At 46.5% G+C, this 21,946-nt stretch overlaps 2 protein-coding genes across 9 annotated transcripts in view; one reads left to right on the forward strand and one right to left on the reverse strand.

Annotated features, from left to right (window-relative positions):
* Positions 1–10,261: 10,261 nt before the first annotated feature.
* Positions 10,262–21,235, reverse strand: RPUSD1 (RNA pseudouridine synthase domain containing 1). Of its 7 annotated transcripts, XM_074965047.1 has the most exons (8): positions 21,097–21,233; positions 20,835–20,958; positions 19,684–19,736; positions 19,162–19,403; positions 17,953–18,076; positions 15,496–15,598; positions 15,272–15,373; positions 10,262–14,790 (listed from the first exon to the last, which is right to left on the reverse strand). In XM_074965047.1, exons 4-8 carry the CDS (start codon positions 19,341–19,343, stop codon positions 14,390–14,392), a joined length of 912 nt encoding a protein of 303 aa, XP_074821148.1. In that variant the 5' UTR covers positions 19,344–19,403; positions 19,684–19,736; positions 20,835–20,958; positions 21,097–21,233; the 3' UTR covers positions 10,262–14,389. The 7 variants fall into 7 exon arrangements, with proteins under 7 accessions (XP_074821148.1, XP_074821150.1, XP_074821147.1 ...); XM_074965049.1 differs by lacking the exon at positions 20,835–20,958 and having other exon boundaries at positions 21,097–21,235; XM_074965046.1 differs by lacking the exon at positions 20,835–20,958 and having other exon boundaries at positions 19,684–19,851.
* The window catches only part of CHTF18 (chromosome transmission fidelity factor 18), a 46,234-nt gene continuing 45,519 nt past the window's right edge, over positions 21,232–21,946 (forward strand). For both annotated transcript variants that reach the window (XM_074965042.1, XM_074965043.1), the window contains exon 1: positions 21,232–21,435. In XM_074965042.1, coding sequence (XP_074821143.1) covers positions 21,351–21,435 — 85 coding nt within the window. In that variant the 5' untranslated portion in view covers positions 21,232–21,350. The remainder of the gene's footprint in view (positions 21,436–21,946) is intronic.

A 21,946-nucleotide genomic window follows, 5' to 3' on the forward strand; every position in this document is an offset into this window, starting at 1 on the left:
ATTCCAACTGGGTTTCAGAGCCATCTGTACTGTTATTTCAGCACATGGATAAGCAGCAATATTAGACTGTAGAAATGTGACCAGGTGCTGGTGTTTTGTACAATAAAAAACATTCTGAGGCCAGTGGGCAAATGCAGGCTGTCAATAAGAAACCCACAAAACAAGAGACACTATTGCTTGAGGAGGCACCGGGAAGCCAGTCTGTGTGCCCATGGCAGAATGCTACCTAAGGTTTCATATCCCTTCCAAAAAGAATAATAATAATAATAAGAAGAAGAAGAAGAATTAATAATAGCATTATCTCTTCTAACTCTAGATAGTCTTGTTATCCATATCAATGTCCAATCCCTCTTGGAATCATGCTAGGTTTTGGCCTCAGTGACTTCCTGTGGCAGTGAGTTCCACAGTCTACTTACAAGTTGAGTGAAAAAGCATTTCCTTTTATCAGTTTTGAATCTGACCCTTGCTTATGTGTATTAGGAGCCAGGGAGAACAGAAGCTCCCAACCATTCTGAACCACTTGTTATTGTATATACTTTCATCGTGTCACCTCTTACATGTCTCCCTTTTCAGGTAAGCAATCCAAGTCTTTTCAATCTCTCCTTAGAGTAGCGTTTTTCCATGCCCGTAGACACTCCTGTCACCTGTCTCACTGGTTCCACTGAAGAGGCTCAGAAGGACTCTCTGGCTTGTGAAAGGGTGGTCTGTGAGACGGGATAGGATTACACCGCCTTTCAGTGGAGTTCATGCATTCCTGCCCACTCACTCAGCTGCAAGAGCCTCTGCCTTTCAGAGCTTTCCAAACCATACCAGAGGTGTTTGTCATGGCCCCCAAAAAGTCATTCTGATTTTAGCACACAGCAAGAAAGCCCAAGAATTCCAGCCAAACACCACAAACAGGTTAACCATGTGGGGTTGTTTTCAACAGTTACACTATGAACCTCGCTAAAGAGATCCAAGGCAGATGCTCCACTGAACTGAGTGGAGCTGTACCAATTTAGACCAGCTAAATCTCTGGCCCTCCCTGTTTTCCTAACACACAAGAAGACTCAGTGTCTCATCCCTGGAATTTTCTTTGTCAGATAATCAGTCATCTGAATAAAAATTAACATTGCAAATACAGAACTGTGTCAAAGGTGTGATTTCCCCAGTGGTGCTGGAACAATGCGTATAGTGGGGGTGCTGAGAGCCATTGAACCAAACTGTAAACCCTGGATATAATGGAAACCACTTCACACCAGGGAGTGCAGCAGCACCCCCAGCACCAGAGGTTCCAGCACCTCCGGATTTCCCATTTTACCGCTTTAGAAGTAACGGGACAAATTCTGCTAGCAATCACAGGGCAATGCACCTGTGAAGCTGAGAGCAGAACCCTGCTCATTGTCTCTAATTAGCATTCCTCATGTACTAAACAGAAATATTGATCACTACTCTGATTTGATATTTATAAGGTTACCACATATTCTTAGGTACCACTGGCTCTGAATCTAAATGACAGATCAGGAGTAACTCAACTGTAGTCCTTACAATTATATCTGTATAAAACCAGTCTGAGACCAGTTAGGTGGCACATCTCCTCTTTACCCCAGCTAGAGCCAGAGAGCAATCAGATCAACTAGAAATAGCGAGTAGAAAATAAAAAGCTAGAGGTCAGATCAATAGGTTGTTCACATATTCCACAGCATAATTATTTCATTGCTACCCCTCTGAAACGAGCCACAATTAGTAAACTTTCAGCTAAGTCTCATTACATTCTAACCACTCCATGGTACTATTGGCTATAAAGTCAATATCGTTTCATTTTCATCATTGCTCCACTCTGAGCATTTGTTTTCTCCTGCTTTTATTAGAGTGAAATTTCTTTAACCCAAATAAAGATGTTCACCCACCTGTTACCAGAAGAGCTGAAAACCCAGCTTCTGCTAGTGCCTGGTGTCCCTGGGATGAGTAATGTTAAGGAACAGGTCTGTCCTGGTCTTATCGCTCCAGGGTGGGGGATGTTGCTCTCAAGCAGGGGGTGGGACAAGAGGCAGTTTCTCAAATGGTGCTTTAAAAAAGATCCTTTAAAAAAAACTGTTAGTTTGAACTTCCTTGAGAGTGAATTAATTCCTTCATGAAACATTTCAGCAGATGATAAAGGGCCCCATCCTACTTTCCCTACTAAATCAAAACTGTCCTTGAAGTCAATGGAAACTCTTTCCAGATTGCAGGCAGCATATAGTCTCCATTCTCATAGTCTGCTCACCAAGAGTTCCTACTTCAATTCTGGAGTAGACTACATATTGCGGAGTGGACTTGAATCCCAGGCTGGACTCTGAGCTCATTTACACTAGTGTGAATACGCAGTTACTCCACCAGTGTAACTGAGATCAGAATGTGTCCCACAATCTCTGATCTGGATTATTAGTTCACTAGACTGAAGTCACTGTGTTAAAAAAAAAGGGTCAAATTTTCAGCTAGGCCTCCAAGTCTGTGCACCCTCCCTCTGCATGCTCAAAACCTGCAGCTGTTTACAAAGATCTGCTTGTTAGACATACAATTACCTGATTTGCATGTCAAGGTGAAAGTGTGGGAGCAATTTAAAAGGCCCATAAAAATGTGATGGCTTGTAAAGCTAAAAACTGGCTGGAAGCAAAGTGTTCGGACAGGACAAATACAGAATCCCTACCCCATGCTAAGGCAACCTGAGCCATCATCCTTTGTTACCAGTGAGTCCCTGTGGCGTCTGCTTTTCAGGAGGTGTTACAGACAACAAATGATTATAAATAGAAAATGGTTGCATGGCGGGGAGGGGAGATGAGCCTCTCCCATGGCCTGACCATTGGAATGAGTTGGGCCATCCTCCACCGGATAAAGAAAAAAGGGGCTTACAGCTGAAATACAGAAGCTGAGGAAGGGGTGTGGAGGGGAAGACTGACAATCCTTCACTCAGGCCATCCCAGGCCCCCAGGGATTTGTTTGGATCACAGTCCCTTGGGAATCTATGTTCCTGGCAGGTCCAGCTGCAAATTCATCCCGTGAAAGAGGAAAATTCATTCTGGACTGCTGCACATTTTGCTGCAGCCTGATGGAGAATATGTCTCAGTAAAACAACCTATTCATAAAATATAATAATGATAATTATAAAAATGAGCCAGAGCCAGGGGGTCATAGATTCATAGATCATAAGGCCAGGAGATACCACTGTGATCATCTACTAGTCTAACTTGCTGTATAACACAAGCCATAAAACTTCCCCCAAATAATTCCTAGAGCAGATCTTTTAGAAACACATCCGACAATTAAAAATTGTCAGTGATGGAGAATCCACCACGCCTCTTGGTAAATTGTTCCAGTGGTTAATTATTCTCACTGTTAAAAATGTACACCTTATTTCCAGTCTGAATTTGTCTAGATTCAACTTCCAGCCATTGGATCATGTTATACCTTTCTCTGCTAGACTGAAGAGCCCATTATTAAATATTTGTTCCCCATGTAGATAGTTGTAGATTTTAAATAAGTCACCCCTTAAACCTTCATTTTGTCCTTAACGTTTACTCAGGCAAAACTCCCACCGAAGACAATGAGGTTAGCCTAGCAGAAACAATGATGAATAAGAAAGTAATAATAATGACTCTTCCTAGCCATTGAGTTTGGCAGCCTTCTCCTGATTTTAATCAGTTTTTGCATTAATGTAAATACTGGAAAGTGAAAGAAAAAGTTGGGGGGCTCTCACAGTTGTGAGGTGCCTCTGGCTCCTTTTAGCCACAGAGAACTGATGGGTGAATCACAGTATCTTCCTGTGTTGTTTTCGGTGGCATCACCCTTTGTGAACAGTTTGTGGGCACGAGGGGTCAGCTCCTCTGCTGGTGGAAGGTGGTGTAGCTCTGCTGAAGTCCTGAGGATCTGGTCCCATAATCCCAGCTCTATTTGCAAATGGAATTAAAAGCAATGGAAATGGGATGGGCGCGCACTTCCTTAGCAGCCTTCACTTGAATTCCCTGGCTCTCCAAATTGTGGGTGCTTTTTGTCATCATTGCAAGATTTGAATCCTCGGATTTTTAATTGAATAGCCATGGCACCGATTTTCAAGCTTAAATCCAGATCAACCAAAATAGTTTGCTTGGGAATTTCTACACACAACTAGCTCTGTATTCTGAAAGTTTAAGGGAGGGGTTCATGTCTCTGTCAACTCCTGTGCACGTTATCTACTCACTGATTTGGCATGGGGAGGAATCCCTCCTTGGGGATTAGAAAAGCCCATGAACCTGCTACCAGCTAATGGGGTTACTTGAGTGTTATGGCCTTGGGCTGATGGTCCCAGTGCCCTCTCCCCATAGGGCGAGAGCATCCTAGCCTCAGCCAGCCTGAGACAGACGAGTCAATTCTATGTCTGGATCTTACACTAGGGGTTCTCACGACAAATGTTTTGGTGGCCTCAGACTGCGACCACCAACTCTCACTGGTGGCCACTCTAACAATCCTTCCGAAAATACTTAACTAACTTTAGGGGAAAAAATAAATATGTCCCTATCCATGTCCAAATCATTGCAATTTATTTATGTAGGGTTTTTTTGCAGACTCAATAATAAAATAATATAGAGTTGTCTTTATTCTTTACTGGACCTAAACAGAATAGAAACACAAATAAGATGCTTTGCTTTTTTGGTTGGGTTTTTTTTAGACTTGCTAGCTAGTAAGTCTGCTACTGTGAAAAGTAATATTTGCATATTTGTTAATATCGCTTTTCACAGCAGACTTACTCATCCCTGGCAAGCTGGGGGGCAAATTAAACCATGGATGGGAAGGTGGATAACGAGGCAGGAGGGCCAGGGTTGAGGGGGAATGCGATGGGGGGAGGTAGAGGAGGCCTCAGGGGTCACGGCAATGGAGGGGGTGAGTCTGGGGCTGGAGCCTGGGGTCCTGCTGCATGGCTGGGGGCTGGAGGAGGCAGTAGGGGCCAGGGGCGGCATGTGGGGGGGGGTGAGCCCGGGGCCAGAGCCTGAAGCCTTGCGGCTGGGGGACGGAGCCTGCCACCACATGGCCAGAGCCTGCTGCCCACCACCCCAGGGCTGAGGCCCAAAGCCCAAACCCCACCGCCCCCGGGAAGGTGGGGAACTCACACTCGTTTCCTGGTCCCACAGTGTTCGTGGCTCCAGAAGGGGGCAGGAATCAACCCCTGCTGGCAATTGCGGAGGAGGGACTGCTGTTTCCCCCACCCTCCAATAATTACCCATGAGTCTGTGGCTGCAAGAAAAGCCCCGGATGGCCACATCTGAGAAACATAGACACCACAGTGTTCTCCGGTGGGTCAACAGGCCTGGTCTTTATTGAGGCTAAGGAGGTCTGGTTTCTTTTTTTCTGCCCTGTTACTGGAAAAGATGAGCAGGTTATTATTTCAGCTCTCCTTCTCTCATTACCAGACAGCTCCTAGCAGAGACCATGATAAGGACAAATGCAAAGTACTCCACTTAGGAAGGAACAATCCATTGCACATTGTACAAAATGGGAAATGACTGCCTAGGAAGGAGCACTGCGGAAAGGGATCTGGGGGTCATAGAGGATCTCAAGCTCAATATGAGACAATGGTGTAATACTGTTGCAAAAAAAAAAAGGAAATATCATTCTGGGCTGTATTAGCAGGAGTGTTGTAAGCAAGACAAGAGAAGTAATTCTTCCGCTGTACTCTGCACTAATAAGGCCTCAGCTAGAGTATTGTGTCCAGTTCTGGGCATCACATTTCAGGAAAGAGGAGGGAGAAAAAATTATTCTCTTTAACCTCTGAGGCTAGGACAAGAAGCAATGGGCTTAAATTGCAGCAAGGGCAGTTTAGGTTGGACATTAGGAGAAACTTCCTGTTAGGGTGGTTAGGCACTGGAATAAATTGCCCAGGGAGGTTGTGGAATCTCCATCACTGGAGATTTTTAAGAGAAGGTTACACAAACACCTGTCAGGAATAGTCTACGTAATACTTAGTCCTGCCATGGGTGTGGGGAATTGGACTAGATGACCTCTCGAGGTCCCTTCCAGTCCTACGTTTCTATGATTCTCTGATCTGTCTCTCCAAGGTAAAATTCGAAGTACAGCCCCATTAAGCCGGAGGGTGCTGCTCTCATTGTACAGCTTCTTGTCTGTCTGCTGAATGTCTCCCAGGCAAGGGACATCAAACCTGCCCAACTGGTTCCCCCGAAGCAGCATGTTAGTCAATACCAGCATTTACGTTTCTGGTTTCTATTTTAGAATGATCTACTGCAAAGATAGCTGCCTGGCAGAATGATTAGGCTACAGAAACCTGTTTGATGTGATATTATCTACAGGAAAAGGCCTTCGACTGCCTAAGGCTTGCAACCCGAGGTCAGGTCTAATATTGGGAATGAGAACACAACACGGGGACCTTGACAGCTCATTGCTTACACGGCAGGGGCTTAAAGTGTGCATGATATTGAGTAGACATCAGTCAGCATAAACACAGCATTCTTAACAAGGAAACACTTGCCCTGACATGTACACCATCAGCCAAATGCTGAAGACCCTTTTAAAGATGAGTGCCTCTTTATGTGTGTCAATGGGGAAAAGCAAATGGAGGGTGAAAATGGAAAGTAAGGGGTCAGGTTAGGGGGAATAGAAAATGTAATCAACCCCCCAAAGAGGTTGGGTTTGGATTGTAGGGAAAGGTTCTGGGCCCGGGTCCTATTTTATCCCAGCTGCTTCTCCTGCTCATATAGATCATCTGTTAGAAGATGCCTAATCAAGACTTCCATCACAAAGTGGTCTGTGAAACCTGCCAGAACCCTGAGCAATATGAATTAAACCCAGGAAACTACAGTCCTTAAGGCCACTTTCCCCTGAATAAAGAACCTATGATGTACCAAAAGCATTACTTATGAAAACGGGCATTATGAATAACATCCCTGTAGGCAATTTCCTCCCTGAACTAGCTGAGCACAAGTAAAACAAACCTCTCACCTATCTATCTAGCTATCTATGGAATTTCCAGTGTGCCAATCACCACCTCCGTGCCCCCAACAGACGGTTAGTATGTTTAAATCCAAAGGTACGTCGGTCTCATTTGGGTCAGGAGAATAATAAAATGCTGGTATGGTCAGTGGGACACTTCTGCCTACGGTGAAGTCCATTTTTTACAGTAATAATATGAAAGGTTATTAGCGAACAAGGCGTCATCCTCTCATGAACAGAGAGTGCTAGACATTGAGGAAGAGCCTGATGGCTGCATATGTAACAAATCCAGAGGTAAGCTTCCAAACAGCTGCACCTATTAAGGAGATGTGGGCTGAGTGGACTCTTCGGAGACGCCCCAAGACAGTGAGTTTCACCTGTGCGGCAGGTTACTAAATAAGGGCCAATTTCTCCACTGCTGTAACTCCATTGACTTCAGTAGAGTTACCCCAGAAGGGTATTTGCCCTGTAGGGTTTAGAGCTATGGCCCATTCCTGCCTGGGAAAGGCAAGTGCGAGAAAGGATTGAACTGCAGGCGTTTGAGACCTAAATGGCCCCTGTAGACAGAGCTGAGCAGATAACTCAGAGAGGACAACTTATGCGTCCAATTTAATCTCTTGCTCTGGGCTCTAATCCCACTTCTGATGTTGACCTGCTACAGTATCACTTACTTTCTCTGAGACTCAGTTTCCCCATCGGTAAAACGGAGGGCCATTATTTGACAGATTCACAGAGGCGTTGTGAGGCTTAACTCAATAGCGCTGTAAAATGCTGTGTATGTGCAGTGTATTCAGAACCCTAGGCAATGGCAGCTCTAAGCATAGGACTCAGGAGTTCTGGGCTCCCCAGCCTAGGCTCTGAGTCAAGGGAGACAAACCCCTCCTCCTCCTTCTCATGGAATTCACAGTCACATTTCTTGTTGAAATATTGCATCAAAAGGAGCCTCTTGTTTTTTCACTTCCCTGTGAAAAATTTCACCAACCACTCCACCGATAATATATGGTCTATAAGGTAAAGATTCCATGAAACCAACTAGTGGAAAGTTCCACATATGGCCACCAAAGGGATTGTGAGGCCTTTCACCGACAGGTGTCTGGTTCCACCCCCAAACATGACTGCAAACACCCTGCTACCATCTGACTGCCCTTAGGCAGCCTGTGTGAAACGAGTTGGAAAAGTCTCAGTCCAATTTCCAAGGGACATGTTGCCAGGTTACTAAAAGCCCCATCGTCATTTGTCCCCCATGCTGACGGAATCAGCAAAGAGGCCAAGGACTGATTAGCTCTGAAGAATAATCCACTCCCAACCCCTACCCCTCTTCTCAATTAAAAAAAAGAGCAGTTTTTTAAAGGCAGATGAGGATGGGAGATTTGATCATCATCTAGTGACTGGGGGGCATTAATAGAGCCCTGCGTGTAAATTTGAACCTAAATTCGTCCACGATCCATGAACATGGTCCACAGATATCCACAGATTTGCAGGGCTCTAGGCATTAAGAATCTGAACAGTATTGTGAGCATGAGGTACAATAGAAATCCATCAAAGAAACCAAAAATCACAGCTGGCATCTTTGCACCCAGCGCTTCCCATCTGGTGAGGGGGTGGGAAAGCAATGCACTGGGATCTTCTCGTTAAATGCTTAGGGCCATTTTTCACCTCCCTGAGTGCTTTGTCTGGCTTTTTCCCATCGCAATTTACTAAAAGCTCTTTAATGGTGAAGTCCCTTTGTCCATCTTCCGCACTCCAGTTGCTGCTGACCAGGAGGTCCTTCAAAAGCTTAGCACCAGCAGCTGGTGGGATTTCCCTTGAGTGACTGATCTAAACTAAAGCCTGTGTTTTCATAGCAGGTTTGCCGGATTAGTGTGAGCAGATGGGAGAGTCAAGAAATTCCAGCCTGGCCAGTATGTGCTCATTCCTCCTTAAAGCCCCTCCTCTCTTGTCTGGCCTTCCTTGATATGGCAAACAATTGCTCTGCCTTCCACAGTCGCTAGGCTGAACACGGCCCTGCAGCCGGTTGCATGGGGTTTAATCAAGGACTTGTGCAGTGTGTGTGTGTGAGAATCTCCTGTCACTTACTATTGTATCTCCACTAGCATCAAAACCAGCTTCTAAACCACTCGAGGGAACCTCGGTTTGAACATGCTTCGGCTGCTCAGTGTAGACAGGATCAAACGTAGTTTGGAAATTTCAAAGCCAAACCAGTTATTGATTGGTTCAAGCGAATGCAGGCCAAGCTCCTGTATGGAGAGGGCTGGAGAACTAGGAGGGACCTGCTGTTGCAAGGAGGACAACAAGGTTGGGCTCAGACTGCTGAGGTCACATTTCGGGCATTCTGAGTGTTAGGAGAGGCCTGGGCGATGCAATGCAATGGGGGTGGTGCACAGAGAGCGAGAACATTCCTGCTGCTCCCTCACTCAGAGCAAGGGGCCGACTCTCTGCTCTGACGCATGGAAGTAGCATCCTAGATGCACAGTGACTCATCCGAGCTCGTGTCTGAACAAGGAGAACATGAAGTTTGATGGGCTAGATTCACCCTCCAGCTCCACCTCCAAAGAACCCATGACGCTCAAGAGCAGGTCGGGGAGAGTATGTTACTTCCCTGCCTGTCGCTGGCCTGAGTCTAGGCGACCGGGTTAGGCAAATCACAAAGACAGTCAAAAGTCTTGCTCTGTGTACATGATATGGGGGTATCTGGTTTCAGCTAGTGTGTGTGGAGGGGATGTGGGAGGAGGGTCAGATTTAGGCCATGAATACTGGTAAGAGAGTAACTAGGGAAGATTATGGAGAAAGTAACTGGGCTGCAATGAACAAAGCACCCCTTTAAACTATGCTTCATTCTTACATTTCCCTCCACGATCACCATGGAGGGAATGGTTTATCTCCCTACGGTCCTTATCTGACCCTCATCACTGGAGGCCTCCCCATTGTAATGAATGCATCCTCACAACTCCCCTGTAAGGAAGGGTAGTACTGCAACTATTACTCAGGTGGGGAACTGAGCCACAGAGCGACAACGTACTCGCCCCAAGTTCACACAGGCAACCAGTGGGGGAGCATGGAATTGAACCTACTCACTGGGCCCTGCTTGGTGTTCCATGGAGTCTGTTCCTTTACCAAAGAAAAGGAAACTTGTCTAGTAGCGTTTGTAGAATGGAGATAATTCCTCGTCAGGATACTGGCAGGAGCAGTGCAGAAAGCTTTGCCTTAATTTAAGGGGCTAAGGACACTGGCTATTTATTTTTTTAATATGGCAGCATCCTTTTCATGCAACACCCTGTTTGTGTGAATTGAACAGGCCATTGGTACAAGCACAGTGCACACTTAGTGGTTTATTACAGGAATGTCCACAAATGCATTAACAATAAACAACAAGGATTATCCCAAGGTTTACAAAATGTCACAAAACACTCCCACCAAAACTACCCACGCCACATTATAAATATATAAATAGATCGACCTAGGGCTCCTAGCAAATTACCCAAGGGAAGTAACCGTCAAATCTCTACCACATGATAAACACAGATGAGGAGCTAAAGGAGAGCAAACACTGTACAATGGAGTTCAACGGTGGAAGCAGTGTAAAAGCGTTACTGCAAAATATATTTCTGAATCCACAATTCATAAAATTTCAGGAAAAAAATATTCATCTCTGATTCCTGCAACACTGGATAAAAGTGCAATACATAAAGTCTAAACCCTCCCAGGCGTGCAGAACAAACAGGGGATGCTGTGGTCTTTGCACCAACATTTGGTCCACAGGGTTCTGAATGGAATGTTTTCAAGACTTTAAATATTTGGGACAAGTTTTGTCCGTCAACCGGTGAACAAACACTAGGGTGTGCTCACCTAACCAGTGAGATTCCCCGTACAATGGCTTACTTTCCTCTTTGCGTGTATGCGTGGGGGAGAGTGTGAGTTATGGGTCATCACAGCGAAGACAAATTGAGATCTTCATGGCCAACGGGCAGCCACACTCCAATGTGAGCCAAATGGCCCCCACCACACACACCGCTGCTGAGCTGGTAGGATTGATGCTGAGCATATCTCAGCTGGAAGACACTTTCTATATCTCTTATGGGGTACAATTCACCCCAGTGTACGTGCCCTGCACAAGGCCCTGTGTTAAGGACATAAGTGTTGCCAGGACTTTCTGTGTGATCTCTCCACCACAGTGAATTTCACCTTCCCACACTGATCAGGGAAGTCACTTACTCAGTATATTGGTGCTAATCATTGGCTTACAGTTTAAGGAATCTCATCAGACTACTTCCCAACAGGCTCCACTCCCTACACTTCCCCCATCACTGTGCATATGCGTGACAAAGGTAGGTGAGACTGGGACCATTATTGATAAGAGTCTTAGAGGTTTTGTCCACAGAACTTCTCATCCCTGGTCCTCTACTTCCACAAACATTCTGTCTGCCTCCAAACAGGCAGCTACCATTAGCCTGCATAGTTGCGATACGTAACCTCCAGCCAGTAATGCTGATAATCAGGACTGCCCTGAGCCAGTGCTAATGCTATTCCGTGAATTGCTTCCCAAGATCATGCCTCAGCCAACTGATGCATGTCACATCTTTTGACTAACACAATCTCCAGCAGTCTCTGGAGCAAGAGATATGTTCTCTACTGGATAAGCCTCTGCCTGCCTGGCAAAATACCAGCAGCTGAACTAGGATACTCAATGGGGACGGCCCGATACTAAAGCAAACCAAGCTAGAGTCTCTGCTTCCTGTAGCTACTAAAATCTGCTGAATGCTTTGCTCCTAACAAATGTCCCTCAGCGTCAATTCACATTCATTGATCACCTGATCACTGCTTCAGATATGAGTGGGAATAGTGTAGGGAAGAACCATGAAAAATAATGACCCACCAGGTATTAACTGGCCCTAACTCTGCGACACACACACAAAATATCAAGCAATAAAGTGCCAAACAGGAAGATTCTCCTATCAATGCATCAAAAGCTCGGATGATGAACTGTTATCTCAAAGACCCATTTCATAGCAATTCTATACGGCTACTGGAAGCTGCAGGCACACACATGCATCCACTGGTGCAATGAGATGTAATTCTCTAAGACACAAATCCTCCTCCTGATGGGTGTGTCAGTCTGAGCTACATGTTCTCCAGAAGGAGAGCATACCAGCTACAATGCTGGAAACAAGCGAGCCTGCGTGCATTACATTGGCAGCTGAGACAATACTGAGGATGTATCAAATGGCGTCCACGGAAATAGGTGGCCAGAGCCATTCTGAGGGGCAAAAACTAAGGATGATTTAAGTGACCCAACAGAATATTTATGTTTCCATGGCCCCTGGAGAGCGGTGAAGTTCTTTTCACCTCTCCCAGTAGATCTATTTGTCATCTGGGGGAACAGACAAGGTGGGTGAGCGAATCTCTTTTACTCTGACCTTAAGAAAAGCTCTGTAGAAGCTCAAAAGCTCATCTCTTTCACCAACAGAAATTGGTCCAATAAAAGATATTCCCTCACCCACCTTGCCTCTCTAATATCCTAGGATCAGCACGGCTATAACAACACTGAAACAGTGTGCACTGTCAGATCCACAATAGACTGGGGATTAAGGGACCCGAAAGGCATGCACTGATGTGACAGCTCAGTGCTTAGATACTAAGGTGACTTGTGCTATGTAAATAGCTAAGATACACAGGTCACAATAGAATTGAATGGGTGATTGTGGTTTATTGTCCCAATAATCTATGGACTGTCTCACAGAATTCCATTACAGTTTTATTCCATTATTTTAAAACTACCGTTAAAAGCCGAAGGAGAAAATTAAAACACAAAAATGGCAAGTACAGCAACATTGAAGGTTTGAATTAGATTTGCAAAGCAAGGAAATTCTCGGTTAAGGCTTCCCTTCAACTCTTGACTCTCCCAAAACAGAGACCCTGAGTCCCAGCCTTCCTTGCTATGGTTTATGTTCACCAGCCCCTTAACAATCCTTTAGTTTTGTGTGTTTTTCCTCTACTCTCACTGCTGAAGTCCTAAGACAATTTAAACAAATGGTCTGTGATACCTGAGACTGCCTAAGGCACCATCTAGTGATGAAAGCCAGGCAGTACCCTTTTCAGAGTAGCAGCCGTGTTAGTCTGTATCTGCAAAAAGAACAGGAGGACTTGTGGCACCTTACTGACTAACAAATTTATTTGAGCATAAACTTTCGTGAGCTACAGTATGCATCCGATGAAGTGAGCTGTAGCTCTCAAAAGCTGATGCTCAAATAAATTTGTTAGTCTCTAAGGTGCCACAACTCCTCCTTTTCTTTTTAGGCAGTACCCTGTCACAGGCATTAGAAGAACAAGGTGATTCTCATGAATTTACTTAGGATTGTGTTCGTCTGCTGAGAATTGCCTGGAATGCCAATTTTTAGTCACAGCAGGAGTGACATGTGCATCTCCAGGCAAGAGCAGGCTCTTAGAAAAGGAGCATATAAGTAAAGTATGTAATAAAATCTCACCACCTGTAGGAAAACTTTTGGGGCATTGGATATTTTTAATCTGCTACCGGTGCCAGTGTACTAGAAGTGTGATGTTACAAATATCTGAGACCGACAGCATTGCAGAACTGTTAAAGGACTGTATTCAGTGTCAATTTCCTTAGAAAGTTTAAAATTCATTAGTATTCATCAATTTAAAACCTTTTAAGAATAAAAGTGGTCTAAATGCAGACTTGGGAAAGGTAGTGAGTCCTACCCTCCAGTGAGAGGACCCTCCCAGATGCTCTGTTTCACTGGGATTTACCCACATTGGCAAAGCACATGGCCGATTGGCAGGACTCTCATCCTTTTAGTGGGATCAATGCAAAATGCTGCAGGATACTTCTTCATACCCTGCACTGGAAGACAGCAATAGCTAACAGGACTCAGTGAGTGGACATGATCAGTAGGCAGGAACGGGGAAGTGAAAGCAGATCCAAAGATTCCACCCAGAAAGGCGTAAGGTCCACACCTTCTCGTCTCCATTACTGATTCCCTATAAATTGATTGTATCCTGGCAATGGTTTAGTACTACAGGTTTGAAAGGCGCTCCACCGTTCCCTGCACGAGCGCCCTAAATGGATCAGCTCTGCTGAACCCCTCCCAGCAGTTTAGCGCTAATACAGAGGTGCAGGCCGCTGGGGCTTCTGCCTCATTTCTGGTATGGTGCACGCCATTCAAATCCCGTAGCTGAGTTGCAGAACAAGGAGAATGTGCATCCCGTGGTGGGGTGGAGCTTGACTCACAATAAACAAAATCCTACTTGATGCTAAAATAAGTCAAATCTCAGTCCCGGAAACGAACCCTTGGAGGATTCATTCTAAGATAGCTCGGCATAAAAACGTGCTGATGTGGAGGTGGTGTTGGGTCCTGGGGTGGGGGGGGGATTGTCTGTCACGTCCCACAGTGAGAAATGGAATATTGGGTTTGAAATGCACAGCAAGAGCAGCATCTCATGCCAAGGCCCACTCCGCCAACCACTGCTCACACTTGGCTCGTTCTTCCTCTGTCTCCAGGCTCTTGGCTTTGCTCGGCATCTCTTCTCCTCCACTACGAAGCAATGCTTCCTGGTTCCTCTCCTCTTCCTCTACCCGGATAGTCTTGTCCTTCAGTTCCTGGAGCATCTCGTCCAGTCGGTGCACAGTGTGGTGAGGGACCCAGTTGCTATCCAGAGAGGTCAGAAAGGGGTCAGGAGCATTCACCTCAATCAGTTCCTTCCTGGTAGGGATCCGCAGGTAGAAGGCATGGAGCATCATTCTGTACGGGTTACTGTCCTTCTTAAAGCTGTACGTGAAGTCTCCCACTATGGGGTGTCCAGCGGCACTGCAGTGAACCCGGAGCTGGTGTGTCCGGCCTAAATGCAACACAGGAATGAAAGAGTAAAGGGCACAGCGTTCAAACGCTGACATTGAATCCCTGGCTCTTGATGCCCGTGATGTTAGGAGAGAATGCATCGTACTCTTTGACCTTTGGAGACCTGGGCTCAAGACCCAATTTAGGTCATGACTGACAATGAGTTTGACTTTCATCTCATCCTAGCCCCTAAATGCTTCTGGTCCACAGTGCAGAACCAAATCACAAACAGTGGAGACAAGGCCCAGGACTGCAAATGCCAGATGACTGGGGTTTCTCCCTGCAGGACATCCTGCTCCTTCCCTCTAGCTCTCTTGCCTCAGAGAGACTCTCAATATTTTCGCTGATGAGACACACCCAGCGCCACTGTCAGGGTGAGTCAGCAAAACAGCTCTGCACCCTAGTCAAGGCCCTAAGGCCTGGCTCCCTCTAACATAAGAAACAGTGCCATGCTGGGGTTGCCTCAGCCCTCCAGCACTTACCCGTCAGTGGTTGTAGAAGCACTTTAGTTGCCGGGTCACCACTGTATGAACCATGCTCGAGGACGCTTAGCTCTGACTGGCAAGGCTTTGGATTTTCACAGCCTAAAACAAGATGGGAAATAGGAGTTCAGCCATATCCATCACAGCTGCCAGTCTCATGAGACAAACCACCAAGATAACAGTGCAAGGAAAGGACACAGGGTCTGATCTATGAGCAGGCTTACCTTCTGTCCCTTCAATACACATCATGTGGGTCATGCCCTCTGTCGTGTTCTTCCCTATGGCATAACGGATCGTCATTCTGCTTTCACTCACGTGGCCCCTGACCTGCAGCACAGAAGAGTTAGTTAGTTAGTTAAGGGGACAAACCAACCCCTGAAACTCAGCTCAGAACAATTCCAGGCCACTGGAAAAAACAAAACCCAGAAATAAATTGCAATTTAACAATTGAAACCTCTTCTGAGCCATCAACTCTGGGCACAACTCTTCCCCCAAGAAAACAGAAACTTGACACAAAAAATCATGCTCTCACAGAAGGCGGCAAAGTCCCAGCACCAAAGAGCTTACGATCTAAGGTTTCGATCCTGGAACTGACAGTGCACATGCAGACCACTGCATCTCTGTAGAGCCCGCTGGACTCCAATGCGTCTACTGTGTGCTGTCACTTTCAGCATCAGAACCGGAGTACCCGATTCTAAATGGCAATGGCTGCAGCATCCAACTGTTAATACGACACAGAAAATAGAGTTCAGACACGTGATTCACACAAAGAATACCCACTCTGGAAGCAATACTAATAGCCACGTACACACACACACACATATATATAAAATCTTGGGTGGGTTATCATAGAGACTTTTGCTCTAGTGCTTCCTAACACCTGCAACACTAACAGTGGGTATCAATAATTACCTCCAGACACACCAATAGTACTTCCTAAGATGCCTCTCTGAGGAAATGCTTGACATCCCTCAGTTCTGCTGGACAAATTGATTCTGTCTCAGAATGCCAAGTGACATTTACTCAACGCACGTTCGTTTTTTCCTGAGATACCATCCAAATGTCACTGATAATAAGCCGTTTGTCTGCAACTGGCTTTGAATTAATAACTTGGCCAGATTGCTAGGCAGAGGATTCCCCTCAGCTCATATCTATAAGCACAAAACTATATTCACACAACAGTTGTCTCTGAAACATCTGGGGCTAACAACAGCCAATAGTGGGAAAGGATTTCCTTGCTCAGCTATGAAAAAGTGACATTGCATACACTGTTATTACACAGGTGCACTGGAGCTGATCTCTCTATGGCATTTCTTTCACTCCAGGCTCCCTAGTCTCTATTCATATTTTAAGCATATGGTTAAATCACATCGATTCTAAGTTAAACACGTGCTTAAATGCTCTGGTGAGTCAGGATGTAAGCACTAATTACCATCTTTTTTCAACTGTGCTCGCCGTTGTTATTAAAGAGATTAGAAACATTTCATGAAAACTGAAGTTCAAAAGGGAGTAACACACAAGACCACAGGAAATCACACACGTTTATCCTCAGCTACTAAGATGAAGGAATCCTTGTATTTAAGGAATTAAATAATCTTGGAGTATTCCCCCCACCCCAAAGCGGCTGCCTTCACTCAAGATTGCTTCAAAACCAAATCGTTGTGATCTCTGCAGTTATGTCAGCTCGTACATCAAAAGATTACTGGCATATTTATACCGACTGATTTTCAATGCTGATTTAATCATGCCAAAGGTTTTACTGTAGAGCTGCCCATGGAGGGAAGTACTTAAATCTCCTCAGATATGAAGCAAACAGTACAATCAGGGTTTACCTATTGTTCGGTGAATCAAGATAGGTAGAAACAATGGAACTACAAAACTCCTTGACTAATGCATGAAACCATCACCCCTGGGTTACCTTTAAAGCTTTGTGGATCTGTTTTCTTTTGGCATGCCCAGTATTCAGCCAATTACCAGCAAGTCCAGACCCTCACAATACTACAGGGATTTCCTTATTTGGTGCCAGTGAAAGGTGCCAAATTGACAGACCTGGAAGATGCTCTTCTCCACATGCAGGAACGGTACAGCATGCAAATTGCCAGTGCGGATAACACATCATCTCACCAACGGCTGGTACAGATCACTTCTATCAGTGATCAGACTCCAGTCCATTCGATCCTTCGCTTGCCTGGTCAGAGTACCACCACGGGGACTGCTGATGGAGTGGTTTACTCTATTGAGACCCACTGGTAAGACCACAGTTGTCAGAAGGTAATGACTTGGCAGTTACTACCAAGATGGGCTGGACTGAAATTGTTGGATTAGGGAGGAAAGGATCTATGTCCTATTGCAAATCCTCTAAACCACCTACTCTCCTGGGCAATGCTGGATTTTACATCCTCAGTGTGGGCCAGGTTTTAAGATGGCTCCTCCGTGAGCAAGCTCCAATCTCATCACCAGGACATATGACATTCTGGTTTAGTTCTAGCTCTTAATCACCAGTGCTGCTGCTGAACAGCTGTGAGCCAGATGTGCCTTCGGAATCCCAACCTTAACCAAAAATGGCTGAGGACACACTATCGGTTTATACGCCTCGGAGAGTAACACTGCCATTAAAAGGGCAGGATGCAATGAATGATGGCCGAGAGGACGTGGACCATGACAGAGCAGGCTATGCTTACCAGAGCGAGGTAGGCCTTGGTCACCATCCGTTCCTTAAAACACTTGTACGCGCTACCGGCAGCCGCTTTATTGAGAGCAACGCAGAGGGCCCCACTGGTGGAAAAGTCTAGCTGGTGGCAAAACCTAGGAGAGATAGATAGTGCAAGGGAGGGTCAGAAACACCCTCCATGGGATTCTGAAAAGCCACAGCTGGCTCTGTCACCCATACAGCAGGAGTCTGGTGTAATGGTTTAAATACAGGGCACTGAGTTTGGGTGCCTAACTCCCATAGGCTACTTTGAAAATCCCACCCTAAAAGGCTAACCTATGGTGCTGGGGTACATCTAAGTACATGCTGGATCTTGGCCCAAGCCCAGGCCCACACCAAGAGCTTGTAGTTCAGATCTGCCCAGCTCTGAAGATGCAAAGCCTTATGTAAGTGCTCAGCATACTCTCAAGACAACCCATTCTTAAAGGGACACTGGCAACTTGAATTTTCTTTTACTGAAATAGTTACAGATAATCCTCATTGCTGGTAGAGCACCATTTCAATGGGATGTCTTGTACCTTATTTATCTATATTAATTGTAAGTGCTTTTAATTCTCAGTTTGGTTTTTCTGTAGTGCCCATTATCGCAGTATCTAGGGCAAGCTGCTCAGAGGATGGAGGCTTTCCACTGATAAGGGAAAGGGATTCCGAATGGCCCAGTAGTCAGCCCACCGGGAGCAGTTTGCAGTCAGGATCTCAGTACTTAGGCCTTTATCCTCAAAGGTGCATAACTTCTAATGATTTCAGTGTAAGTTAGGTGCCTAAATACCATTGAGGATCTGGGCTCCAGTGGATAATTTAGATCCACCAAGCACTGTCTGTGTGTGATGGATTCTGCTCTTTGCCGGTCCCAGGTTTCAGGAGTGATTCTAGCTTTACCTTCTCCCTCTTTCCCCTTCTCCTTGCTTTCTTGGCTTCCATTACAGTGGGGCACGGTCGCATCTTGGAGCATGTTCTGAAGGTGGCCAGGTTTTGGTTCAGACGAATCTGCTCTCGTAGCTCATTTTAAAGTCGATTGCCCTGGCCTGTGAATGTTTCATTCCTGGCTCTCTGCGTCCTAGTCTTGCAAGCTGCATGTTCCTGGAGCATCACAGCTGTCTCGGAGAGGACGTGCATTTAGAGCATTGGGATAACACCTCTGTCGAGCTGAGATGAACGTTGCCCTTCCGTGCTCACTTACCTGAAGCCATAATACGTGTCTGGGTCAGCCAGCTCTGGGAAACGGTACTTCAGCTGGCTCTGCAGGGTCAGCTTCTCATACCACATCTTGCTGTCGATGCGAACATCCCAGTGCTTGTTGACCACAATGAAGTCAGAGCTCTGGTACAGGATGGACAAGTTATCAATGCTGCCCGGCTCCATGGCCCTTTGAAGGGAAGTAAGCGTTCAACCTTGGGAGCGTGCTCTTTCGTTTATAAAATCCTTCAAAACAAAACAAAAAGCATCAAAATCCATCAAACATACACTGGACTTCTGTGACACGGTGCAGAAGCCCTGCCGCACTCCAGCTGTTGAAAGCTCCACACCTCCCTTCGTCCACCCTCTTCGATTGTTTGTCACACCCCCTTGATGTGTCTTCTCATAGAAAGACTCCTTGGGGCCGGGACTGTCTTTTATTGTGTTAATACAGCAATGATGACAATGGGACCCTGACTGAGGCACGATCATAACACAGGTAATTAATAATAGTGAGTGCACCCACCTGTTGTGGGATGTACAGCGATGTGGTGATGTTCATGGTTTCCCCACTTCCAGCTGTGTACAAAGGACAGTGAACCCTCTCACTTCTACTCTCTATGCAACATTTAGGAGTCACAATGCGGTTGTATAGCGCCTAACACAACGGGGTCCTTGTCCATGGCTGGGGCTCCTAGGTACTATCACAATACAAATAATTTATAATAACGAGCGCACCCATCTGATGTGGGATTTACGTGGGGGGCAGATACACTGCACTTGCTGAATTTCAGACAGGCTTTTGAACTGGCCATGATTGAAAGGATGCGGTCAACTCAGACTAGGCCCAAAATTTAGATGGTGTAAAACAAAGCTACAAAACCCAAGAGAAATGTTACTGTGCCATTAAAAAATGTATAACCCATGGGAAAAAGCGATTTTGAAAGATATATATACAATCTGTTTATATCCCTGCATTGGCTGAAACTGAAAAACTGCAGCCCTAAAAACAAAAGTGAAAGTCACTTCACTGATCAAGCTGTGAGCAATGCAAAATGTAAACACAAGCCATCAAGAGTGAAAGGTAACTTGGATTTTTAAAATCCTTTCCGTTACAACCTCAGGCGATGTCTTTGCACTACAGAAAGGAACTGCTGGTACCTGAATCCGTGTTGTCAGTAATATAGGCAAAGAATGGTTTGTTAACAGTGGATGGTTTTAAATTGGACAGCGTGCATTTAATGTCAGAAACCAGTGTGACGGGAACACAACAGCATTGTGCTCCTTCACCGCCACTGATTTTTAGATAGAAAATAAACCACCGCTGTTCAGGCTGAATGACTGAAAACGGAAAAGATTCTACCCGCGAACCCATCCAGCACCTCCAGGGCACAATACAAGATTGTCCCCTACGCTATACGGTATATTCTCCTGGGTAGTCTGAGCGCCTGTCAAAAATGAGGCTTGCTTTGGTAGCAGTCAGCATCCAATGATGCACAGCAGGAGAAAAAAAGGGATGCAGGCCCCAGGTGTTGTTGGTACCCACATCCCGTTGTGGTAACAGGTAACAACCCCCTTCATCCACCGCTTCTTGCCACTGAACCCTCCCAACGGCACGAGCGCCGGCGAGGGGCGGCTGTTTTAATGTACGATGAGGCCGATTTAAGAATAACGTGCCCTGAGCCTAGTCAGTGCGTCCTCCTGCCGCCCCCAGCCAGGACTCAGCGCGCCTCCTGGGCAACTTCTTCTTGAGACAGCGGCTCCAGCTGCAAGACCAGCAAAAGCGAAGGGGCGAGGGTCCCTGCAGGGGAGAGAAATGAGGAAATTCGTGCAAACCCCTCCCCCGCCTTTTTGCGCTGGCCCGGGGGGGTCCCCCAGCAGCGAAAACCTGCATCCAACGCACCTCCCCCCCCCCCGAAATGCACCGAGCGCGACCGACCTGCCGCTGCAGCTGCTGCCCTGGGGCTGGCGGAAAGGCGCCGCGGCTACATTGTTTCCAGCCGGGAGCGGCAGGAGCCCGGGCCGCGGCGCGTGCAGGGCGAGGCAGCCAATCAGCGGCTCGCGAGGCGGCGGGATGGAACGTTACCCGGAAGGGCATGCGAGGCGCGCGAGCCCGGCTTGCAGCTGCAAGAGGAGGCCGGGCGGTCGGCGGTGCAAGGCTGCGGGAGCGGCGCGGAGCTCGGGGCCGGGCTCATGGAGGAGCCGGAGCTGTATGGCATCGAAGATGAGTTCGACCAGCAGTTTGCGGACGAGCTGGAGGTGCTGGCAGAGATGGAAGGTGGGTGGCGCTGTGTGTGTGTCCAAAACCAGCTGCTGGTTTGTTTGTAGCGTGTTGCAGTCATGCTTGCACTGGCATGGCAAGATCTGCGGGGCGAGAGAGATGGGGCCCCCTCCGGTCCCTGGCAGAGCTGAGTTCAGGATGGCAAAGCCGGGGCTGTCTAGTGTTATCCGGAGATTCAGCCTTGGTCCATCAGCCAGTCCATTAGGAAGGGGTTTATCATGCTGGGGCGGTTACCTAATGCCCTTGTGCATAGTGACAGGTTTCAGAGGGGTAGCCGTGTTAGTCTGTATCAGCAAAAAAACCGAGGAGTAGTTTTGGCACCTTAGGGACTAACAGATTTCTTCGGGCATAAGCTTTCGTGGGCTAAAACCCACCTTATCGAATGCAGTGAAGTGGGTTTTAGCCCACGAAAGCTTATGCCCAAAGAAATTTGTTAGTCCCTAAGCTGCCACAGGTCCTCCTTGGGTTTTTTTTTTTTTTTTTTTTGCTTGTACATAGTGTTGGTCTT

This window comes from Natator depressus, chromosome 10, assembly GCF_965152275.1.
Source record: "Natator depressus isolate rNatDep1 chromosome 10, rNatDep2.hap1, whole genome shotgun sequence".
Lineage (NCBI taxonomy): Eukaryota > Metazoa > Chordata > Testudines > Cheloniidae > Natator > Natator depressus.

What these genes read in the sequence shown, in the direction of transcription:
- RPUSD1 (XM_074965049.1), bottom strand. Translation starts at nt 19,343, where the DNA reads ATGGAGCCGGGCAGCATTGATAACTTGTCCATCCTGTACCAGAGCTCT. An exon ending in CCAAGGCCTACCTCGCTCTG is followed by an intron (nt 15,599 to 17,952) that starts GTAAGCATAGCC and finishes TCTGTGCTGCAG; the next exon opens with GTCAGGGGCCACGTGAGTGA. An exon ending in GCTTCTACAACCACTGACGG is followed by an intron (nt 14,791 to 15,271) that starts GTAAGTGCTGGA and finishes TGTTGCATTTAG; the next exon opens with GCCGGACACACCAGCTCCGG.